Genomic DNA, 12,757 nt, shown 5'->3' with positions numbered 1-12,757 from the left:
TTTTTCCAGAGAAGATATGAGTGCAAGGTCTGGTGTCTGAAATAGCCATGCTAACAGCATATGATATCATATCAATGTGCACAAAGAGAAGGATACTACTTAGCAACAGATCTCTGCTGTCATCGTATTCCTGCATATCATATACTAATAACACCATCGCTGTTATCAGTGCTGTGGATATGGGAATGATCCATGTCACGCGTCTTCCCAATTTTATCAATCATCTTCCTCAGCTGCATTTCACGATCCACATACACCCTTCTTTATCTCGAACATGTTTGGACGAAAGCCAAAGAACCAGACACCTGACAATAGCCAGCCATTCGATATAGGCGACATTGACGAACTATTGAATGCTACAATACCCGAAGCAGACAACGATGCTCACGATGCAGATCTCAACGACCCTGAACTTCTTGTAAGATCTTTAATTGTTTCAGAAGAAAAGAAATACATCAAACTTATTCAAGACGTCTAGCAACAACTCCAGGAACTGACATCGTCCAATCGAGTGGCCAACGCTGGTCATAAGAATGATAATACCCACCAACGAGACAACAACGCAAAGACTAACAGTGGTGCCAAGCAAAAGCAATCTGCCATGGAGACCGATGACTTCGACATTGACCAGTATGCAGCACTTGCTCAAGGAACCAACGACGATGTTCATGTTGAGCTTGATGAGAAGGACTTACATGACCCAACCTTGCTGGTATGTGATAATGGGTGGATTAAGTAAACTGTACGCATAATAACACCAGGGATATCACCTTAGAATGCATTGGCCGAGCTTGGCGACGAGGGAGGCAATGACGACTTGCCAACCCGACACACTATGGCGGAGCAAAAGCACGATCCATCTACGCAACCATCGCATGAATCGATACAACATTTGGTTAGCATGGGCTTTTCCGAGACACAGGCAACAGACGCTCTTGACAAGTACGATGGCAATTTGGAACGTGCGACAAACTACCTCTTGGATACACCAATGACCAACAATGATCAAATGGAAGCGGATGTATCAACGACTCAAAAGCCAATGATGGATGATGATACGATTCGCCGAGAGACATCTGATGTTGGAGCAATGGAGGAAGAGGCTGTTGAGCAAGATGAGCAATTCAATGATTTGGAAGAGCTTCAACAACGGATAAAGCATTATCAAAAGTTAGCCATTGCTGCTAAGCGTTCAGGCGATAAGAAGAAAGCGGTCGAACTTTTACGTCACTCAAAAGGTCTTGACCAGAGATACCAGGAATTGATACAACGCACAAAGATGTCACCACCACCACCATCACCATCGACAGCGCAGCCCCAAGATGAGATCATGCATGATACCCCAGCTGCAACAGATTTGCCAGCACAAAGCAATCCACCTAGCCCAGCACAACCATTACCACCACCATCACAACCAGCAGCATCATCATCATCCCCAGAACCAGAGCCACCCAAAATGCAACCACAAGACAACACAGCAGCAATGCAAGCTCTTCTTCAGCAAATTGTCGCATTGCAAAAAGAGTATAAGGAAGCCGCCATCCATTACAAGAATATCGGCAATTTGGCTGTATCCAAGGAGATGATCAAGACTTCCAAAGAGCTTTTACGTGTTGGAATCCAAGTTAAGAATGGCGAGATAGGAGATATCGAAGCCGTGCGCAATAAGCTTCCTGGAAAACCTGACATGTCACGTGGTGATGGCAAGATGAGGCAAATTCAATTGGTTGCTTCGGGAAGTCCTTCTGAACAGACATTGGAGCATTTGGAATCACAGCTTGTTTACCAAGTGGATATATGTCACAACCTTGCTATCCAAAGCGCTACAATGACGGGTCGTAAGCAAACGGGGAAAACGCTTTCTGATTCAGCCAATGCGTATCAACAGCTTGAGCAAGCATTTACAGCTGATCTCGTTTCAATTCGTTCGCGTCGTGATCAAGATATGAAAACGACGCCTCAGCTTCATTATGAATTGGTCAATTACACGTACAAGAATATCCTCGATCATATTCCGATCAACCAAATGGAGCTCAAGATCATTCGGGGTATTGGATTACAATCACTTGATATATCCACAAATATCGAACCATTCGTCACATGGGATTTTGGCGGCTGGCCGCCAGAGAACACTGCTCAGGCATCACTTGGAAAAGGAGAAACAGCAGTAAAGAAGGGTACTGAGCCTGGTATGTAATCATTTGTGATGTCTTGATATCTTTATCGTCGACTTACAAATACGTCTTTTAGATTTTGATGCATCTATCCTTATTCCTATCACACGCGGCAACCGTATTTTCATGCGTTATATCCAGAGGCGAAAGCTCACCCTTGAGGTCTTTCATAATCGCTACAGCTATGGATTGTTTCGACGACCACTTTCACTTGGCAAGGTGTCTCTTCCTTTGGAAACATTGTTGTCCAAATGCTCTATCTCAGGGACATTTGATGTAAGTATAATCGATGGTAGAAAGACATGTATTCTCTTGCTAACTTGACTCTCGATCATAGTTGATTGATGCCAATCGAAGGAAAACGGGTGGCAAGCTTGAGATACAACTTAATTTGAGAGAACCCCTTAGCGGCGAAGACATTGTGAGGCGAGCAGAACGATGGCTTGTGATTGATGAATTTGGCCAGGATACCTCCTCACTCTTGGCATCTTCAGGATTGACACCTATGCCGTACCAATCACAGCAAGGACCTCCCACGAATTCATCAATGCAACCACCTTCAACAGAATCCCCTACAGCAACTAGTACTACTACCCCTGCCCCTGGAGGTACACCATCGTCATCAGAACCACCATCCACTGAATCAAGGATGCAAATCGAGGAGAAGACAAAGAAGCCTACAACATCCAAAGAACCAGAAACAAACGCTGAGCTGGAGCAAGCTGAAGAAGAATACAACAAGTATGTACCATCATTCCTTTTTGCCTATGACATGGATACTCATCGATTCAATGCAGTGTCGATCACATTGTTTCGAATATGGTTTTAGAACACGAGCTTGGAATCGTCAACAATGCACTCTCGGGCAAGTTATCAGCACAAGCAAAGGAGGAATTGATGGATCGAAAGCAGGCACTCGACATCAAGATGAACATGCTTGTTATTCAAGTACAAACGGGGCTACTTGACATGGATACCTATCTCCAGAATACAAGAAAGCGTCTAGAACGTGATCGACAGCTCGCTCTGATATTCAAGAAGCATAATCGATTGGATTTGGCCAAGGGTGCATTGACACGTAAAAAGATCATGCAAGATGAGATAGAAGAAGCGGAGGCTGCCATGGCAACGCAAAGTGAAGAATAAACAGGATACCGATGATAGTATGTGATACATAAAGTCTTGAATACTTTTGCTATATGCAAGGATGGGATGGGATGAAATGGTAGAAAAGTGAATCTCACTAATGGATGGTTTTAAGGGGAAGGGGGGAGGTGAAGAGGCTGGGCAATTGGGGTTTTATGTGTGTGTCTCATTAGAAGCACGAGGAATGCATCTCGTTTTTGATGTCAAACACCGATAATGTATAAAACAGTAGAGAGATAATGGCTTTTTTACTTTTCTCTTTCTCTTTCCCCGAGCATGAATAACAGCTAGTCTCGGCCGGCTCCCACATTCCTTTTATCCTTTGTACAAAAACCCACATTCCTTTGCTCACCATGCCATCCATCACGCATCCTCGATTCCCATATGCATCGCGACCACCCCATACACCTCATACTCCCCGAGCACAGACACCCTCGAATCCATTATCCGAACTTATTCACTCTGAGAAAACATACTTGGACACGTTGAAAATCATTGACTCGGTAAGTAATCACATGTTACACGATTGCCCTGTCAATCTTCCCTCTCCTAATGTTCAAACTCTAAAATAGCACATTGCGCCGCTGTGGATGAAACAAACTGTATCAGCTGCGCCTGACTTTTCGGAACAACTCAAAAATGCCAATGGAGTCTACAGAGCCAACAAGCGCTTCTATTCGGTAAGTGATCACGCATTATCCTTAATCCTTGTACCAGGCTCAAGCTTATTTTTAGAGCCCTTCCTAGTGCCTACTCAAGGTAGCTGGTCATCCAAGTGCATTGAAAGAATTGGGTGATGTACTCATGCAGTGGGTACGTAGTAGTACGTTTACTCTTATTACCATCACCTGGCTAACATGATGTGGAATTACGTAGGTACAAGATATGGAACAACCCTATGCTCGATATCTAGAACGCCTCATCCATCATATCAACACGCGAGATGATATTCTTGATACTGCATCCATTCGACAACGTCTCAATGTAAAGTATCCACAAGTCATCCAATTCCTTACTTTTGCTTATTTATCTTTATGCAATAGACAGTCTCGTTGAATCTCTCTCGCAGGATCACGCTTGAAGATTTATTCAGTGCACCTGTTAACCGGCTTGATTACTATAAAGGACTATACCATGTATGTTACTACTTTATTGTTTACACGTTCAACAACAATGAAATTGACTATTGTAAAAAAAAGCGATTGTTGCAGAGCACCAAACCTGGAAGAGCCGACCACGACCTTTTGATTATCGCCAATCAACGAATTGATCGCTTGATACAAATTGCAGCAAATCCCCACCATTCAGATGATACAGCTGTCGATAACGATCATGATGGTGATGATGATGAGTTATTTGCACTTTATGACGATTACGCTACTGAAGAGCCTGAAGAACAAGAGAAAGCTCGTGCTGGTCGCAAAGCTTTCCGAGATACCATCATGGATTTTTATGGCAGCAGGAATCGTGAAAACGACGTATCACCAACAACCCATGACAATGACAACGAAGCTGTAATGGATGAGGATGGTCAAGACCTCGCCAATATTACCCCACGCTCTGTCAAGATGCTATCTCGGATACCAGACATACATGTTGCGAATGTTATGATACATCCATCACCCTTATCACCTCCTCCACCTCATGTTGACGAACCATCGGCACAATCAGCATCGCATGAAGATCCGATGCAGCAGTCATCCACCGAAGAGCAATCGGCCGAATCAACACCTGTTCAAATGACATACATTCAACCCGCAGTCCTTAAAGCTACATTGATACGACATGATGTGGATGATAATGTAACCAACGACGACAACGATGATGATGATGATATACCATTGATACCACAGCAACCACCAGCCGTTTCTTCCAACATCGATAATAATAACAATCAACGTTCATCATCCAAGGCACCATCTATAGAACGACATAATAATCAGGGAGGACAACAACAGCATGCTGTCATGCAAACCATGGAATCCTTACGCAGCGCTCTTACAGCATCCCTTGATTCTTTTACCGATTCTACTCATTCCTTACAATCAAGCTACTCGGCTCCACGATCATCATCATCGACAGCTGCAACAGAAACGGTCCCTAATACATATATCGAGGAGAAACCATCCCCCTCCTCTAACACACCTCGTTCTTTACCTCTTGCAGAATCACCATCTTCCAATGAATATCAACAACGCACATCCTATTCGAAGTCTAACATGCAAAGCACCACTGCCCCTGTCGATCATCAACAACGTCAAGGATCAATGCAGCTGATGATGAATTCTTCCTCCGATTCTATTGCTATGCAATCCTCAATTTCCAATTTTGGCGGTGGACAACGAGATCCGCAAGAACGGCAATCTCATGGTAACCAATTGCAAACTTTGGAATCACCACCAGAGAGTGTAAGTTGAGCAAAGCATGACAATGATGGCGGGGGTTTATTAATTGACAACATTTTCGATATCATCACAATAGCCTGGTATCTATGCCAATGCTACTCGGCAGGTCCTCTATACGCATGGTTGTTGTCACGTATTCCATTGGAAAGATCAAACATGGTATGCAGCTGAAAGTCCATGTTCTGTGCTGGTGCGCATGACCAATTCGAATCGTTATTGCATCTCTCTTCAACTTCTTTCTACCGGTGAACTTTACTTGAATGCATGGGTGGTTCCTAATATGGGTGTACAATTGATGGCACAATCGGATGTCAGCTTATCAGTCTATGTTGGGATGCAGCTCGAGAATTACTTGGTCCATTTCGATCGACGTCCTGATGCTGTAGAGCTTGAGAATGTCATGCAGTATGCTCAACGAGAGACCACTCGCATGATGGATCCTGTTTATGAACAACAACAGCAAGCTGCACATGGCTTCACAGCAACATCCTTGGCTGATCCTGAAGAAGGACAACGTGAAGCAATTGAAGAAGGCCCACAAACCTTGACACCTTTGATGCAATGCAAATGCAAGCTCTTTGCCCAGCAAGAAGTCTCCTCTTGGAACAGCATAGGCAATGTTGAATTACGTCTCTGTCAACAACAACCAAGTCAAAAGATGCATATTGAAATGGAGAACAACAAGGGCAAACTTGCTAGTGCGGTTGTATTGAGTCGCAATGTAGAAAAGAAAGCACCCAAACGTATCACCTTTCAGCTCATCACTGATAACTCCAGCATGGTTTACATGATCAACTTTAAAGACGAACGTACCACCAATAAGGTTTTCGACTTTATCAAGACACAGAATGCCCAAAATGGGTGGTAACCATTAGCAAGCAAGGCGTTATATATAGTGTGTGATTTAGCTCATTAATAGATTCGTGTACACAATTCAATGTTTTATTTTTTCTAATGCTTTGTAAAATGGATGACGGCTGGTTTCTATTTCCTGACAGCTCTACGACGACCTCCAACCTTGGTACCTGTCACTTGCACAGGCTCAGCTCGCTTTACTTTCTTTTTCTTTTTGCCTCCTCCTTCCTTTTGTTCTTGCTCTTCGGATGTATCCTCTTGTTCATAGACTTCTTCATCCTCCTCTTGCTTCTTGCCGGTCAACTTTCGGTAGACGCTTAGTGGCCAACTGAATAAAAAGACGTTTCGAGTGATACTTGGGCGCTGAATCCATTCAGTGTTGAGATGAATAGGTTCACCATCATCTTGTGGATAAACAATGATATAGGTATCCGATTTGACTTCGCAACGCATGGCGCGACCTGCCACTTCAATGACACTACGACCCAAGGTAGGTGCGCCTTGTGATTTGGGTACATTGACTGTCAAAGCCTGACGGGCATCCGAAACAAAGCTTGCAATGCGTCTGCGCTCTTGATGATAATTGACCCATCCCACCAAATATTGCATCAATCCAAATAAAAAGGCCAAGAACATGGATACAAAACCCAATCCAGGACGAAAACGAGAATAGTAATAGCCGGTACCCCGCCAACGTGGGACACCATTCTTGTAGAAAAAGTTGTATCTTTCACGTTTGCTGCTGTCACGAAGAATAGCAACAATCTTGCCAAGGCGAGCAAACTTCTCTTTGGCTTTGGCATCATGCTTGTTTTTATCAGGGCTTTTTAAAAAGAAAACTATCAGCATTGTGCATTCCAATGTTATAAGAGAGTATCCACTTACTGCACTTTGAGGGACATTTTGCGATAAGCTCGATTGATGTCAGAAGGCGACGCGTTTGGCTGTCAATCTTGATATAAGTCATCTTGCCCTTTATGGCCCTCACGACACCTCCCCCATATACACACATACCGTCAAGTTGAGCCAACCATAAAAGCTAGTACCCTTTCCTTCAGACTTTTCCAATTCGTCAACGAGGTCAAAGATTTCGAAATCGGCTAGGTGTTTTGGGGGTAGTTAGGATCAAGTCTCTCTGCTACTATTTCGCGTCAACCACATACATTGATCCCATGCATGGACCGAAGGCGCAATGATGACGAAGGTTGCCAGCAAGATGCTGAGCATCCACCAGATCGAACTTGGCTTCATGGATCAGTTGCAAGAAAAAGGGGGTGTTGCACAGGGAGGACCATTGTGTGCAACATAATCCGCTCGGATCTTGTAAATCACGTGTGCAAGGTGCAAGGCGTATGTTCATTGGCATGAATTGACACAACTTTTTATTATACTCCCTTTGTGTGCACTACACTAGGACCACTCTCATTGTAATCTACTTTACTGATGTAGTTTTTGGCATCAATGAAAACAAGCTATTTCAGAGGAAAAAAGAATAAACATAAGTTTCCATGGATACTAGAATACCCGTTGCTACGTTACCTTTGCCACAATTTCACCGCCTAACCAGGTACAAAGGTGCTGATGTTGTCGCTCTTTGAGGATTGTAAAGTAATCAGGTATCCGCAAGAATCCAACTTGCTTTGGTTGAGCATCACCAATATTATCAGAGCTTGGCATGACGCGGTTCACCTCTGCTTTGAGTCGCATTTGCAATCCTTGCATCAAGCTGCCTCCTCCACAAAGTGCTACGCTTTCCCAAACCTTAGGTCGGATCTCCGGTGGCTCACAATGAGACGCTGATACACGCATTGCTTCGATAATATCAAGACCTGATTCACCCACAAGGCTGACGTCAAAAAGAGGATCAAATACTCGATGTCGATAAGAACCAATGGTGAACTAGGGATAGCAAGCACATTAATGACTCACAGCCTACAACCAAACAGCCAGCTGTGCTTTTACCTTATGACCTTTGTATTCGACTTGAACGTTCTCTGGGATCTTCTTGACGCTTTCCTCTTCTTCTTTTTGAGCCATTGGTACATCGTCTTCAATAACATCCTCCGTAGCAGCTGAAGCAACCGTTTCAATGACACCAGGAAGACCCACTGTTGGTTGTGATGTTGATTGTTCATGACCAGCCAAGACATGGCATACGCCTCGTTGTTCCTTGACAAATCGTGCGAAATCCAAATCCAATGGGATATCCTTCTCTTTGAATTGTTGTACCAACGACTCGTCCTTCTTGAATAATTCCAACAGATACGCATCGAAATGTTTGCCACCGATGGGGACGGTCGTACTTGCCTCCAATTGTACAATGCTATCCACAACCACATTCACGGCTATTCCATATTAGAAAAAAGGGTATCACCTGATCCACGAGGATTGATACTTACTTGTACTCTTATAACCGACATCCACTACGATTCCAGATACAGCACCACATCCATAGAGCGCAAGCAATGGCTGAGGAGCCAAATAGATTCCTGGTACGTTGAAGCGTTCAAAGAACATCTGCGTGATGCGCTCAAGCTCAAACTTGCTCCACTCGACTGGCACAGTGAGCAAAACGGCGTGTTCGTTTCGTGATTTTTTGATACCAAGCTCCTTGAACAGAATAGTGTGCCTGATCGATCGTAAGTTGTAAGCTCAATGTCGCAACGCTGACCCTAATCCCATTTACCAGCAAGCTTCCAAGTCTTCCCAAGAGACAATGTCACTGCCATTGAGAGGGTTGTTGAAATCAGACATGTTGACGGTCTACACGCGCGCATGGTTGAGTGTTGGAGTCTAGTGGAATGGGTTTTTTCTTTTGTATACGTACAACAGATGGGACTTTGTTGGTGTCGTGCATGCCCATGCCAGCACGAGTGACGCTGGAGCCCACGTCGATCACCACGAAATTGTCTTCTTGCAGAGTCAACGACATTGGACGGCTGGTTCAAAAAGTGAAGGGTTTAGCTGACCTGCTCTGGAAATCAAGGCTTGAATCCCCGGCGTCTTAAAAGAGCACCCATCTCCTTAATGATATTGATGGCATCTAGATACAATGGTTACTGATCAATAAACGTGTTCTTTTATCAATGAGCAATAGACTAGCACATGCATGAATCGGTATAGACATGAATTTGTTATTAGCTTAATAGCTGCTGGATGGATACATGATGCTACCCATTGTTGTCTTTCAATCTTAGAAATAACAATATGAATAGAGAGGATGGTCTTCTTTGCAAGGGAAGGCTTTTCACGGTCAAATGCCAGTCATGTATCATTATGATACGCCTCAAAAGGCCCAAGTTGGCTGAATAAATGCCATCACGAATTCCCAAGTGCGGTAACGAAGTCTATAGCAGCATCTAGAATGTTCATGTCCTTCTTTTGATAAGACTTGTAAGCAACAAGAGCGTGCTAGGCAACTCGGCTGCCTAGGAGACGCGCATTCTTTCGGCCTCATGGATCACGAGACCTTATCGTTTTGAAGCCAAAGTATCTTTCTATGCACAATGAGCCCACTATTGGCTCTGTTGGTCAGGGTTGCTATGCTAACTAAATCGGGCTATCATTCGATTCCAGGGTCGAAAATCAAGTTTGTATTATTAGGGCTGACATGAAAGCAGCATAAGACATTTATGCAGTTGTAGCAAACGTTGGTAACCAAGATACACATACAATATCTTCTTGATCTTGATGAAAGCACATGATTGCTCATTTGATGAACTACTTCAAGATCCCTAGCAACCAGCAATAGTAGCAATACTACAATGGATATAGGTTGGATTTTTGTTCTATTCAAGTGTATGAGGACATAATGTGCTATGACGACATCTAATATAAGCTATAGTAGGTGCATCTATTTGACTGTGTCACTGATTTATGGGTGGAACAATGAGCCCGTTTCTTGTACCTTGTATAGGATTTCTCCGTGAGATTAACCTGTTCGCTGGGTTTCAGTGCGCTTGTTTTTTAAAGGGTGGTCGCTCTTCAACCTTTCAGCAACAGTCCGATGGATTCCACCTTGTTCAATTCCACTGCCAATGACAACGAGCAAGTAATTTGTGTCAATCCACCTCTTCCCGACTACCATTCAGCATGGCCTCTTCAACAAGATGCATCTACGAGTTTTCCAAACACCGATCCCGATAACAGCGCAGTAGTAGTGGATGACCATCGGACATTGTTCAGCGACGAAGACGATGACGAGATCTTTATGGTATCTGCTCCACCGCCTTCTCCTCAAGAACCATCCATGTTGGATGCTGTCTTTGCCGAGCAGCTGAATCGATCATTACAAGTGGTTGCTAATAGGCAATCACCCGAACCAAAGAACGACAACCATGATAGCAACGATAGCAACGGCACTCAGTCTTCATTGTCTTGGAATCACGCACAGACCCTTGATAAACTTTTACGCAAAGCGCAAGGAGAACGACCGGGATGTATACGTAAACGACGCAAACATAAGACGAAATTCAAGACGCCACGAGCTTTATGCAACAAATCTGCTAGTGAACTGGCAGATGCTATAGCCATGATACGCATCTCATCCAACAATGCCAGACGATGGTCGACGAGTCAGCAGCAACAAAGCACACTTGATACGGGCAAATCATGAGCTTGGATAGTCTTTTTCTCGCTTTTACATTTTATCTATTCAGCATATACCTCCTCTCTCTCTCTCTTTTATCTATCTTCATTCACATTCAAAGAAAAGAAGGAAAAAAGCACATCATGACTGTATATATATGACATATTAGCATTCCACTCAACATTATCACTTCCATACCTCTCTGATTGTCTCTCTCCTGCTAGTTCTAATAATAAAACATTGTCTCTCCTCAAGCAAACAACATTCAATGATACAGCATTCCATGATTCGTTTTAATAACAATGCGATGGCTGATGAGACAATAATAGCATTCTATGTACATGCAAAGCGTGATTTGAATAGGCAGTGTGTTGATGATCCGATCCTGATCTAGTCAGGATTTAGCACTAAAAAAGAACACCTCGAGTGTTACAAAGAACCACACTTTCTTTCTTCTTTGTTTTCTACCTTATCAAATGACTGGCAATAATCCTTTCGAAGAAAACAACCCGTGGGGTACCTCATCTAATGCAGGACCTACAGGCCCACGCTTTGGCAATGCTTATGAGGACGATAACAATGCTTGGAATGGGGGTCCAGTCAATCACATGCCGTCTCCTTCCGATTACCGGTCGAATGCTAGCACCAACAATGCGTGGAGTGAGTCGACCAAGATCGAGTACACAGCGAGTGAAGGCAATCCATCGCCTATTGCGACACCAGCCAACGCGTATCAGTATTCAGGAACACGATTTGCAAATCAAGATACCTTTGGAGGAGACGCCTATTCCAAAGTGCAAGTCAATGATGGCTCGACACCTTCGCCAGCACCCACGCCTGCAGGTGGCAAACCAAGACCCAACCAAGAACAGTTACAAGAAGCACTTCCTCCAAAGTGGGATGATGCTCGAATGAATCCATCCAAAAGACGATTACTTTTACGTGGTGGCCAGCTGATTGCTGCCATTGGACATTTGGGTTTTGCTGCAGGTGCATCTCCAGTAAGTAGTACTAGGATGATCTTTACATAGGTGATCCGCCAAGCTTATAATGTGCCATTTAGTTCTCCAATCATGATTTCCCTTTGGATACTCCTGCATGCTTTTACTTTCTTTATGCAGTGGTAAGAAAGACCTTCTTTCTTGATACGATCATGTACTCACTATTGATTCATATTGTAGGCTATCGTCACCATCATTTGGACCTTTTTCCATTTGTTCTTTTATTGTTACCGCCGAATTGCTCATGGACACAAGCTCAATCGTGTATTGATGACTGGTATCGACTTACTTTTGGCGATTCTTTGGGGTATTGGCACGATCGTAGAAATTGCAAAGTTCCCTTGTTCGCCTGGTGATTTCGACCATTGGTGTGATTTCTATAATGTTAGCATCTTTTGGGGTATGCTTTCCCTTGTCCTCTTTCTCATGGCTGCTGGATGGGATGTCATCGGCTCATGTATCGCTCGCAGAAAATGATCCATTTATATACCAATATCTTTGTATTGTATTATCCATTACTATCTATTATCAAAATCAAATATTACATTCTAATGTCCCAAATACTACTACTACTTGCAAGGAGGGCTT

The 12,757-nt window shown here is 43.6% G+C and overlaps 6 protein-coding genes across 6 annotated transcripts; 4 read left to right on the top strand and 2 right to left on the bottom strand.

Moving 5' to 3' along the window:
* Nucleotides 1-274: 274 nt before the first annotated feature.
* On the top strand, nt 275-3,320 carry O0I10_010256 (uncharacterized protein; the record flags this gene model as incomplete). Its single annotated transcript, XM_058490238.1, has 6 exons — nt 275-418; nt 479-712; nt 776-2,189; nt 2,251-2,450; nt 2,512-2,915; nt 2,972-3,320. The coding sequence occupies 6 exons, from the start codon at nt 275-277 to the stop codon at nt 3,318-3,320; spliced, it is 2,745 nt and encodes a 914-aa protein (XP_058338959.1).
* Nucleotides 3,321-3,673: 353 nt separating this feature from the next.
* On the top strand, nt 3,674-6,593 carry O0I10_010255 (uncharacterized protein; the record flags this gene model as incomplete). Its single annotated transcript, XM_058490237.1, has 7 exons — nt 3,674-3,823; nt 3,893-4,000; nt 4,068-4,133; nt 4,197-4,304; nt 4,364-4,456; nt 4,520-5,728; nt 5,802-6,593. The coding sequence occupies 7 exons, from the start codon at nt 3,674-3,676 to the stop codon at nt 6,591-6,593; spliced, it is 2,526 nt and encodes an 841-aa protein (XP_058338958.1).
* A 116-nt stretch (nt 6,594-6,709) lies between these two features.
* O0I10_010254 (uncharacterized protein) lies at nt 6,710-7,831 on the bottom strand (the record flags this gene model as incomplete). Its single annotated transcript, XM_058490236.1, has 4 exons — nt 6,710-7,403; nt 7,466-7,524; nt 7,595-7,680; nt 7,744-7,831. 4 exons carry the CDS (start codon nt 7,829-7,831, stop codon nt 6,710-6,712), a joined length of 927 nt encoding a protein of 308 aa, XP_058338957.1.
* Nucleotides 7,832-7,965: 134 nt separating this feature from the next.
* Nucleotides 7,966-9,512, bottom strand: O0I10_010253 (uncharacterized protein; the record flags this gene model as incomplete). Its single annotated transcript, XM_058490235.1, has 6 exons — nt 7,966-8,052; nt 8,120-8,479; nt 8,543-8,925; nt 8,980-9,209; nt 9,267-9,343; nt 9,408-9,512. The coding sequence occupies 6 exons, from the start codon at nt 9,510-9,512 to the stop codon at nt 7,966-7,968; spliced, it is 1,242 nt and encodes a 413-aa protein (XP_058338956.1).
* Nucleotides 9,513-10,586: 1,074 nt separating this feature from the next.
* Nucleotides 10,587-11,195, top strand: O0I10_010252 (uncharacterized protein; the record flags this gene model as incomplete). Its single annotated transcript, XM_058490234.1, has 1 exon — nt 10,587-11,195. One exon carries the CDS (start codon nt 10,587-10,589, stop codon nt 11,193-11,195), a length of 609 nt encoding a protein of 202 aa, XP_058338955.1.
* A 449-nt stretch (nt 11,196-11,644) lies between these two features.
* On the top strand, nt 11,645-12,646 carry O0I10_010251 (uncharacterized protein; the record flags this gene model as incomplete). Its single annotated transcript, XM_058490233.1, has 3 exons — nt 11,645-12,169; nt 12,232-12,291; nt 12,350-12,646. 3 exons carry the CDS (start codon nt 11,645-11,647, stop codon nt 12,644-12,646), a joined length of 882 nt encoding a protein of 293 aa, XP_058338954.1.
* Between the last annotated feature and the right edge of the window lie 111 nt (nt 12,647-12,757).

Source organism: Lichtheimia ornata (assembly GCF_029851405.1).
Source record: "Lichtheimia ornata isolate CBS 291.66 chromosome Unknown scaffold00067, whole genome shotgun sequence".
Classification (NCBI taxonomy): domain Eukaryota; kingdom Fungi; phylum Mucoromycota; class Mucoromycetes; order Mucorales; family Lichtheimiaceae; genus Lichtheimia; species Lichtheimia ornata.
Note: the sequence above shows the minus strand (reverse complement) of the source record. Positions and strands in the feature narration are given on the sequence as shown.